The sequence below is a fragment of the Benincasa hispida genome, chromosome 3, assembly GCF_009727055.1.
Source record: "Benincasa hispida cultivar B227 chromosome 3, ASM972705v1, whole genome shotgun sequence".
In the NCBI taxonomy this organism is placed as follows: domain Eukaryota; kingdom Viridiplantae; phylum Streptophyta; class Magnoliopsida; order Cucurbitales; family Cucurbitaceae; genus Benincasa; species Benincasa hispida.
Genome location: NC_052351.1, coordinates 45264741 through 45276427, shown reverse-complemented (window position 1 = coordinate 45276427; position 11687 = coordinate 45264741). Strand labels below are relative to the sequence as shown.

Below are 11687 nucleotides of genomic sequence, written 5' to 3'. Positions count from 1 at the left end.
ATAAATTCTTTTTCTTCTTGATTCTTTATCAATCTTCCAAGCCAAATCTGTTTTAGTTTTCTTGGGATCGTTATCAATTTACTTATTGGGGGTTAATCTTATTATCATTGTGGGGTTTCACTTGGAATAAGGGGAATTCTCAAACATAATTGAGGTACTTCCCTTTATCAATTATCCTCACTTCTATACCCTACATATGACTTTGATCTCAAAACTAATATCTTGTTAATCAATATCATGCTATAATATTTAATTTTTATTTCTAAAAAATAATTACTTATTTCGCTTCATATCATGGTTAGCTTCATGAGTAAAATTTTTTGTTGGTGTACGCTAGGCACGTTCTTAAAGAGTGTGTTTGGTCTGAGTTGAGAAGTTTGAGAACTTCACTTCTTATTTGATCCAAGGAGTTTGTGGGTTTCACTACTAAAAAATATCAAATTTATATCTTATAAATTCATTATACTGTAGACCCTAGGAGTTCACAATTCTCTAGACTTCATAACCCCTAGCTCACTACTCCACTAAATGCCTCAAATCCGCATAAAATGTTTAGGCAAAGTGAGTTTAGTTCAATAGTAATTTATCATCCTCTCTAAAGCTTAGTTCAATAGTAATTGATCATCCTCCCTAAAACTTAGTTCAACTGTAATTGACATAACCTTTCTCCCTAGAGATTGAACTTTGAAGGTTTGATCAAACAACTTACAGTTCTTGTACTAAATAAATGAATAAAGTTCTTAAATATTTGTCAAAGTAGAATATTGCATGTTGTTTAAATTGGGTTTGATTGAACGTAGTTAAACTATTGAATCGAACTAAGTTACAACTACAATTCATTATATCGCAAGGTATTTTGCTCATTCAAAAGTATAGTTCGAAAAGCATCCTCCAGATGTCGTATGCAATAAATAATGATTGTAATCGTCGCCCCGTTTCACTTAAAAGGTAAAAAAAAATCCATTCTCAATTTATACATAGTTATAGTCTAACTCGACAGGGAGGGACCTAAACCTTCACTCTCATTTTCTAATCCCTTTCTATTGTCACAACACACAACAAACGAGCTATTGAATTCATTTTCTTTTTTTCACATATGAATTAGCCATGGAGCAAATATAAACTGCACAAGGCCTCAAATTTTTATTCAGCACATTGAAATAAACTTTACAAGGATAGAATACAACTGATATACCTTCTTCCTTCATCCCCAATCAACCAAAATCCCATTATCTTGTCTTCCACGTGTATCAATCAAGCTAAATATTTCTCCACTTTCTCCACTTCTTCCACGCTTCCAATATACAGAGGCACACGTTGATGGATCTATTCAACAACACAAGCAAAATAAAATGAAAAAACTTGAATCAAACCCAGATCACAATTCCATTTTAACTCATCTGCACTAGACTAAAAAAAACTTAAAGAAGCAATGGATTAGACGAACTAACCTCTGTTGGTTGTATATCAAGAATTCTTTGATGGCCATCTGAGCCTTTGCCTCCAGCTTGTTCCACTATGAAACTCATCGGTGCACACTCGTATAAGAGCCTCAGCTTCCCATTCTTGCTCTTCTTGTCTCTGGGATACCCATAAATGCCACCATAAAGCAGGGTTCTATGGAAATCACCCACCAAACTACCAATATATCTAGCAGAGTATGGCTTTCCACTGGGGCCTGGATCCTTCAAATCATCAATGTACTTCTTCAACTTATCATCCCACAATTGATAATTCCCTTCATTAAAGGCATAAATCTTCCCAGCCTTGGGAATTTTGATGTCCTCTTGTGTCAGCACAAATTCTCCATACATGGGGTCTAAAGTAAACGCAAAAACGCCTTGTCCTATGGTGAGAACGAAGATTATGGAGCTTGAGTACATGCAATAGCCGGCGGCGAGCAGGTTGCTTCCTGGTTGACACACATTCACAACGCATCTCTGTTCTGTTGTGCCTAGCTGCTCCTTGGCATTTCATCAAACAGTTAGAGGGCATGTTGTGATGGCCCATTATTTTGGGGCCGGAAGTTGTGGAAAAGAGAATGAGGATTGGCTTACAGTGGAATCGTCGCCGATGTCGGCCAAGCATTCGTCGTTTGGGCTGTAGATGCCGAAGATAGAACCGGTTGAGACAGCGGCGTCGATGTTGGAGGAGCCATCAAGTGGGTCGAAAACAACGATGTAGTTGCCGGAGTAGCTCTCTTCTACAGCCACCGGAACATCTTCTTCCTCCGATGCTATAATCCCTGTTCGCCCGCTTGATCTCAAGCAATTGGAGAACACCTATGGCAATGTATTAGGCTTGTCAAATTAGAAATTCTGAGTTCATTTTTTTTCTTTCTAAAACAAAGAATTGAATTTATATTACAATATGTTGGGCAAATATAATTTGAAGTATCTTAACTTAAAAGTGCCCCAACACCTATGGCAGGCAATTGAATGATATAATTATAGTTATAAGAGAGAAGATTAATGGTGAAATTCATAAATTATCCCAAAAGTCACATAAAAATCTCTGCAATTGAACTAAAGAAAATTAAGATAAAATTTTTCTTTTTGAGTTCAATTAATATAACCAGAAAAGAAGGAAAAATCATTTTGAGACATTAATAACTTTCTTTTGCAAGTCTCCCGTGTAGAATTTTATTTATATTTCAAAGAAGACTATCTACCAATAAGGTTAGTTTAGGTTTTCAAATGTTCAAAAATAAGCTATTTAAAAAAAAAAAAAAAGCTATTTTTTTAAAAAATTTGAAGTATTTAATCTCAAAATAACTTTTGAAACACTTTCAAAATATATTTTAAAAGATTAAAAGAGTTCAAATAAAAATAATTTTTTAAAAAACATTTTTTTCTAATCATTTTAAACAAATCCTTAATTATATTCAATTTATCAACCAATTGATATTTCTGATAAAATAAGTATAATTCAACTAACATGAAGTTTGTACCTACTTGAGATTAAATGTTTCGTTCTCTCAACATATATTGTGAAAAAAAAAGAAGATAATGTTGCTCAACTAAATAATAATAATAAAATGATTAATTTTTGCTAATTTAAGTTCTTACAATCCATAATATCACAAATTTATCAACTGGAATTTAAAATGTTCATGTCATTTTCCTTACACCCAAGAAATAAATCCTGTTTCCTCTAGATTTTCTCTAATATTTACTTAAAAAACTATAAGAATATAAGAAATTATATAAACTCAATAAGCAATTATATAAATAAGACATGTGATTATTATTTTTTTAAGAGTAAAACCATATTTCATGCTTAACCAATTACATAATAATAAAATATGTTATTTTTGTTATATATATATATATAAAGGATTATCGCCCTAAAATTTTTCTTTCTAGTGATAGTTGTAGAGCAGAGTACGAACTAACGAACCTCATTGGAGACAACGTCGAGCTTTTTCTGGTCCTCTCCCTGAACATTGACGGCTCCCTGAACTCCGGTCAAGTTCGAAATGCTCGCCCTCTGCACCAGCGAAGCGATTTGCTTACACGCCATCGAAATGCTCGAAAGCACAATCGTCAGTTCCGCGTCGATCACTCCGGCCTGTTCTTGCTTCAGCAGCCAATTCGTCAACGTCTCGATCTGGAACGTGCCTTTCCTTTTTGTTTCCGCTTCTTTCGCCGCTCCGACAGCCGCGCACCGGACTGTAGAAACACCGCCGTAGTGCCTTCTGTTTCCACGGCATGGCGGATGGACGGCGGATGAGACGGAGAGGTGAAATGGAGAGAGACGAGAGAGAGAGCGGGATATTACTGGCGAGGAGACATGGCAAGGCGACGACGGCGTCGCTGTTGCGGAAGCCATTGACGATTGTTCTTCCTTTACTTCTTGTTCGTCTTCCTCTTCTTCAGATTGATTTTGTTTCAGTGTTTTGAGTTTTGAGGGATTTGTGAGGTTCGCAACCGTTTCGGCGATTTTGGGACCCACTTTATCTCGCTCTTTTTCTGTGATTATGCTTACTCCGGAGTCCAATGCAAGATTTGATCCGTTTTGGATTTGATTTTTGTTTGGGCTTTATTAGGCCCATTATAAGCCCAAAATTCCTAATTTTAATTTAGGAAATGGGTTAATAAACACTCTCTGGTTCCAAAAGTTTTTAAAAAAGTGACGATTTAATTCTTAATTTTTTTTTGTTTATAACGATTTATTCCATGTACTTTCGATTTTATGACAATTTATTTTCTAAACTTTGTTATGTAATGATTTAATTTTTATACTTTCAAATTTGTAACAATTTAATCCCTGATATAAAAGTTTTTATCAAATTTAGATGTCAATTATTGTTATATTATGATGTAAACTTTTTATTTTAATATTGAGTATCTAATTGGTTTATCGATTTATTTATAGAATAAATATCATTAAATCTTAATATGAACTAAATTGTTACAAAACTTAAAATAAAAAGACTAAAGTTACATCATAGAGGTGAAAGGGCCAAAGACCTTCAATAAGCTAGAAGCAGAGACCTACAACAAGCTAGAAGTAGAAGACCTTCAATAAGCTTAAAGCAAATCACTTTATGCAACTTCAAAGAAAGATGTTTGAACTGTCAATTAAAATATACATATGAAAAAAAAAAAAAAAAGGAATTGGAGGACCATATATTAGAATCTGCAATAGGGAGAAATTCTAGTACTATGATACAATAACATGAAACTTCCTCCATATTTGTCATATCAGCATAATATTCGTATAGAGACCATAATATGATACTATGATACTCTTACATAGTACTAGAAAATGATACTATGATACTCTTACATAGTACTAGAAAATTGCTCACTGTAATTCATTACATAGAACATTAATACAACAAATCAAATTCTCGTAGAAAGAAATTAGGTAAATGAGGTTTTATTTAATTTAAATTTATCATGTTTAGATTTATATCTCATTAAGAAATTCAATTTAAGGAAATATACTAACTTCCTTTTCTATTTGTATATATCCCTATACTCTTTCAAGGTTAACATGAAGAAGAATGTAAATAATATATTGTTAAACTAGGTTCATATTTGCAATAATATGTCTATTTACACGTATAAAATTATAAGGATAAAATTTAATAAAATAGAGCATCAAAATGTACGCAAATATATATATATATATATTTTTTTTTTTTAAAAAAAAAAACTAAAATTGCAAAATTAACACATAAACTTTCACATAATATATCAAGCGACCACGAATATCAACTTATATTCCACATATCATAAATTTAAAATCGACATTGAATAAAATAATGACATAATTTGCTTTAGAATATTACAAGAACTAAAAAAGAAAATACAAAGTAATTAATGCCTTACCCTATACATACGTACTTAGGTAGGCTGAATATTTCGTAATTTGATAAATCTTGAAAATAACTATAAAATAATTGATTTATTTTAATAAGCATATTTTATTTTCAAACTTAAAATTAAATATAAAAATACAACAACAATAAATTTTGTTGAAATTTGGAGGAACTTTTGCAGACAGTTTCTCTAGCATTTGGGAAGATCGTGCGGCGGCGGAGGCAGCCTCGTCGACGGCGTTGGACCATTCTCGACTTCAAACCCCATAGCCAATCCCCATGGTACGTGGACGTCCAGGTGGCAGTGCATCAGCCATACACCTGTACATTGTAAAATTTTAAATGTTTATAATTAACTTAAAATTTTTTAACACTGTGATTCCTATATTCTATTCCAGGTATTTAAAATAAGTAAAGAACTTCGGTGCAGTATTAGATGCATTCATCTGTCATGTGGCAATTTTTTAAAAAAGAATTAATTGTTATTTATTTTTTTTAATGTGAGAAAAATGAGATGCATAGATTTTATGTCCAATACCTTTAAAAGAAAGTTATAACGCATTCAAATTTATGTTTAAAATGCTTGGGTGTTAGCTAGTGTAAAGCTTAGACACAAAATTAAGATTTCAAAAACCTAAATTCATAAAATACAAATATTAAATGGATAGAAAATATAAAATTAAAATTAAAAGAAAATAAATATTTTTGTTCTAAAATTTTACCATCCTTAAATTTTAAGTTGATTTTAGTTTAATTGTTTAAAAATATTATAATTTTATTCTCTTGAATTTTATTTCAATTTAATCTTTAAATTTCAAGATTTATCCTTTCAACTTTTGAATATTTACACTTTTTAGTTAGTTATTGTTTATTAATAATACAAAACAACTTTTCACTAAATTTGTTATTAATAAACACTAGACTCAATTCTTTTTTAAAAAAATATTTTTGAAAAATAAGGTAACGAACCCTTGAAAATAAGAAAGAAGAAGAAGAAGAAAATATGGACCTGGATTATTAGCTTGGAAACGAATGACAGCCCAGCCGCCGACAGGGACCGCAATGGTGTTACGGATTTGTGGATTGACGAAATTGAACTTCTTCGGGTCACGAATCGGATCATAATTTCCAAAGCCTTGTGCTAGTACATGGAAGTTGAATCCATGGAGATGCATTGGATGATTTTCCAAGGAAATAAAAGCAGTGTTCTGAAGAATCATCTCCACCGTCGAATTAAACTTCAATTTCTTCACCTTCGTAGCCTTCGGCGCAAAAATCAACGAATTATCCAATCCTAAACTTGGATTTGTGTAATCAAATTTCACCGGCGGGTCATCCGGAAAATCTCTACTATAAACTCCCTCCACCTTATGAAAATACGCCTCCAACATCGACAATCCGGCGTCGTTTGGTATCACAAACGACACATTATTCATGCTCGCCGATAGTCTCTGCCCGTTCGGCCCGCCGCACGTGCTCTCGTTACCTGTTCCGCATGGGGCCAAGTTCAACCCAAACGTCACAAACATGTGATTATCCACGTGGCGAGGGACTGGGATCCAGTGGCGGGCTCCAACAAGAGCAGTTATGTTGCTGTAGAATTTATGTGCAGTTGGGGTGTCGTTGAATGCTGGTAGGACTGGCATTACTGGAGCAGTCGAGGATGATGCGCCATCGTAAGTAACGATGGCGCGTGTAATGGTGTCTGAAAAATCTATAGGTGGTCGTGCATCGGCGTAGGGACGCGCTGCCATGTAGTAAGAGCCGAGAGGCTGGTCGGCTTTGACAAGGACATCGGTGGTCTGGCCGGGAGCTAGGACGATGACATCGGTAACGTAAGGGTCGGTGTAGGTGGCGTCAACGGCGACGACGGTGAAATTGTGATTGGCGAACTTGAAGAAGAATTGGTTATTGAGTGCAGCGTTGATTACTTGAAGCAAGTAAGTTTTCCCGCGCACCATTTTTAATTGATAAGTTTGGTTTTGGGAGCAAGGGTAGAGGTTTCCAGGGAGTCCATTAATGGTGTAGGCGTCGGAGATATTGGGACCGGAGCCGGTGGCGAGGCCTTCCTCTTCAACGTGGACGACGTTGGCATTCCACCACTCTCCCAACAAGATTGGAATCTTCTTGTAAGGCTTTGGGTATGGCAATGGCCGATTGGACTTAGGGCGGATGAGAAGGGCACCGTGGACGGTGGCGCGTAGCCAGGACGAGTGGGCATGCCACCACAAAGTTCCTTCTTGTTCTTTGATTTGGAATTTGTATGTGTAGTTTCCGCCTGGTCGTATCGGACATTGGGTTATGTTTTCTGGTCCATCAGCCCATGCGCTAAGCAACTGAAATACTCCATGCCTGGTAATTCAAAATCATTAGAATTTTCTTTTGATATTTAGTTTCTCTGAGTTTTTTTTTTTTTTTAATACTTTTTTTTTAAATAACAAATAATATGTGCATGCGAAATTCGAATTAGACTAAAATAACGAAATTTAAAAAAAAAAAATTACAATATTATCTTTGATCTTACATAAAAGTTTTCAAATTAGTATTACTTGTAAAACACAAAACACAAATACCTATTAATATTATCATTTGAATAAAAATCTCTATTAGAATAATTGATAAATTAAAATCTAAAATGGTGTAGTATATCGGATGTGAAGGAAAATGAAAATCTCAAATATTATTGTCCACAATTTTAAGTCAACACTGAACTATTACATTTGTTTCAAATTTTAATTTTCATTCAATTTTAATAGATTTCTATTACAACGATAGTTTCGTAAACATTTATCAAAGATTAGGAATAAATAACAATAATGTAATTTTGTTAGAATAGAATTTTATATTTTAAAACAAAAAGAAAATACGAAGGGTATATCATTAATTAATACCAGTGAATGGTTAAATCGTAGGGGGAGTTGTTGGTGACATGGACAACGAGAACGTCGCCGTCTTGAACGTGAATGGTTGGACCTGGATATTCACCGTTGACCGCCGTTATCTCTTGCTCACGGCAGAGCCGTCTAACGGTCATGTCTTGCACCTATATGTACACAGAGAGGTACGTAGCTGTTAAGTCAATTAATAATTAAAAAAAAAACTAAAATTCTTAAATATGTACCCACACATGAGAGGTCGTTGTTTAATTAAAATATAATCCTAGTCTATAAAAATTCTTAATTTTGAAAAAAAAAAAATCACACACGACAAGCTGAATTATTAATCATATATATTAGTTTTTAAAGATTAAATATTTGAATTATCAAACTCTGTTTCAAAAGGAAAAAAATCCCGATCTCATTTTGAATTAAACGAAAAAATATTATGTCATTTAGGTTTGACACCATATAGAAAAAACAAAAACAAAATGACTCTTAGAAAATAATTATCTGAACATATTTGATCTAGAAATAAAATAGTATATAGGATACCAATTTCAAAATAAAGCCTAGTTGAACATATGTAAAGATCAATTAATTAGTTTGTATTTATTTGGTTTCTAACCTTTTCAAAATTACAAAGTTAATTCTTAAAATTTCAAATTTGATAAATTTCTAGGATAATTGCAACGGATATCATTTTAGTGAAAATAACTAAGTATAGCAATATTTTTTAAAAAATGTAAATATAGTAAAGTCTATCAATTATACGATTTATCGCTCATAGACTTCTATGCAACGATGTGGTCTATTATTAGACTCCTACTAGTGTTATGGTTTATCACTAATAGACTATCTAAAATTTGCTATATCTATATATTTTTTTTGCATTGTACTATGTCCGCTAATAATTTGAGCTTGATTGCTATATTTGCAACTGTTCCTAATTTTTATGCATTTGTTAAAGATTAGATATAAAATTCAAAATTATATATCTAATAGATGAATTAAAACTTTGAAAATTTATCAACTTATTAAATACTTTTGAAAAGTTTAAGAATTAAATAGACACAAATCTCAAAGTTTAATAATTAAACTTGTAATTTAACCCAAAAAATAAAGAAATTATACAAATATATTAAATCTTCTTTTTCTTTTTGAAATTTACAAGAAAAACATGGTACTTCTAAAACAATATTATGAATAAGAATGTATATATATATATATATATATATATATATCATGAAGCTAGAGGAAGGAAAGAAAATGAAAGAACATAAGAAAACAATAATAATAAAAGATGAGTGGATAAATGTTTACAGTGAAAGAATGTTCAACAATGGCAGCAGAAACCATTGAAGAAGAAGAAGCCAGAAGAAGAAGAAGTGCCATTAAACAAGAAGAAGCCATTAACAAAGAACCAAAGAAAGAATTATAATTAGAAGGAAAAGGCATGAAGAGAATAAATAAATAAATTGAATTGAGACTTAAAGAGGAAAATAGACATATATTTATACAGATCGTTGAGGAGAAATTATGAGTGTAAAAATGCTGCTTTTGCAGCTCATTGGAAAATTTCGGCTAACGGTTTTTGAATTTTCAATGTTAATTTAATCTAACCCTGAAATTTCCATATCAAACAGCTGAAAATCATAATAATAGTAATAATAATAATAATTAAAAAAAAAAAAACATAACATTGCTCTAACCTAGTAACAGTTGTTTGGTACAATGTTGTTAGAAGTTTTGGTTTGTTAAGGAAACAAAGAGCCGTCATTTATTGACATGTCTTACGTGTTAACCCCAATATAAGTAAGGTTTAAACTTTATTTTGGTCAATTTTGAATAATGTTATATTTTAGTCGGTGACAGATTCCAAAATTTTGTTGATGGAAACTTTATAAAGTTTAGTTAAAATAAATTTAATGAGTGAAGTTTGAACATGGGTCTAAAGGGGACCAAAAGACAAATTTATCACTAGGTTAGATAATGGTTTTGATATTATACTAGTTATATATATATAAAAAGAAAATAAAGTTAAGTTCCCCTGCATTCATACTAAATCCGTCCCTAATTTTGGTCCCTACATTTTTAAAAATGTTCGTTCTAGTCCCTAAATTTTAAATAAATAAATCTTGAATATTATTTTTTTTACGCACATAACTTCTCTTCACCCAAGATTTAAAGTTCAGACTAAAATAAGACTTAGTGTATTGAACCTTCGATATAAGTCTTAATTATTGTTTTTTTAGGACACTTAATTATTGTTTGTAATTGGTTTTAATTTGATTCATTAATTTTCTGTTATAAAATTTTTAACTGGTGGATGTTTTTAACCCTAATTTATGAAGTTTTCAAATGTGACAGATAACTCATTTCAACATAATTCAACTGCTTTAAGCTATAAGTATTAGACTAAGTGATTAGATGTTTTCAAATTTTGTGTTAAAAAAAAAAGAAACGTGACAAGTTTTTTTTTCTTTTACTTTTTTGTTTGTGACACAAAAAATGGTTAAGCATCTTGTATTTATAAGGATATTTTGAAAGATTTAACCAACTTATGTATTCATTTCTTAAAATTTTAAATTACAAAAATTAGATGGGAGCAAATGTCAAAATAGGAACATAATTCAATTGGAATATATCGGTTTGATTCTTCAATCCTAGATAAAAAAAAGTGAAAGCAAAACACAAATCATAAAAGGTAATTAGTATTGTTATTATTTTGAGCGGAAAGATTTGCCCAAATAAATTAAATTTACATTAAAAATTAATTATTTAACTATAATCTTTTACTGATATTTTTGGTTAATTAAGAATTGCTGGCAACACACTAGGGTCATTTTCCTTTTTATATTGGACCTAAATTTTAATTAGTTTTTTTATGTCAATTTAATTTAGATTAAAATACTACTTTAGTCCTTGATTTGATATTATTTAAGGATCACATCTTGATATTTATTTAATTTTAAAGTTTGACTTGATTTTTTTTTTTAAAAAAATTATAATAAAGGTAGAGTTTATAAACTTATTTACAAATACAAAAAGCATATTAGTTCTCAAACAAATCCTTAATTATTCATGTTTCATTCATTTTCAAACGGCCTAAAATTAAGCTTGATATGTTGTCAACTTGAACATATGCATTTCTTTTTGGTCAACTTGAAAATATCATTTTTCTAAAAGTATCATTTTTCTAAAAGTAGGTAACATGAGAGTTCTAGTCACAAAAATAAAAATTTCTAGGACTAGATCTAAAGAGCTGTCAATTAACTTTATATATATTGTGAAAATTATTATAAAATTAAGGAAAAATTGCAAAAATCATATTTAAAGTATGATGGTAGTTGCAATTACATCCCCAAACTTTTAATTGAAAAAATTAGGCCCTTAAACTTCTACTACTACAGGTGTTAAAATTTGACTCTCAAATTTACAATAGTCGTAGAAATTGGACCCCCCAATGCTAAAAAACAAAC

The 11687-nt window shown here is 31.3% G+C and overlaps 2 protein-coding genes across 3 annotated transcripts; both read right to left on the bottom strand.

Annotated features, from left to right (window-relative positions):
- Window positions 1–935: 935 nt before the first annotated feature.
- Window positions 936–3907, bottom strand: LOC120074415 (fructose-1,6-bisphosphatase, chloroplastic-like). Of its 2 annotated transcripts, none has more exons than XM_039027532.1 (4): window positions 3400–3907; window positions 2058–2282; window positions 1452–1964; window positions 936–1326 (listed from the first exon to the last, which is right to left on the bottom strand). In XM_039027532.1, the coding sequence occupies exons 1-4, from the start codon at window positions 3829–3831 to the stop codon at window positions 1255–1257; spliced, it is 1242 nt and encodes a 413-aa protein (XP_038883460.1). In that variant the 5' UTR covers window positions 3832–3907; the 3' UTR covers window positions 936–1254. The 2 variants fall into 2 exon arrangements, with proteins under 2 accessions (XP_038883460.1, XP_038883461.1); XM_039027533.1 differs by having other exon boundaries at window positions 1452–1958; window positions 3400–3906.
- Window positions 3908–5368: 1461 nt separating this feature from the next.
- Window positions 5369–9651, bottom strand: LOC120074490 (laccase-7-like). Its single transcript, XM_039027633.1, has 4 exons — window positions 9529–9651; window positions 8221–8372; window positions 6339–7681; window positions 5369–5650 (listed from the first exon to the last, which is right to left on the bottom strand). Exons 1-4 carry the CDS (start codon window positions 9616–9618, stop codon window positions 5520–5522), a joined length of 1716 nt encoding a protein of 571 aa, XP_038883561.1. The 5' UTR covers window positions 9619–9651; the 3' UTR covers window positions 5369–5519.
- Window positions 9652–11687: the final 2036 nt, after the last annotated feature.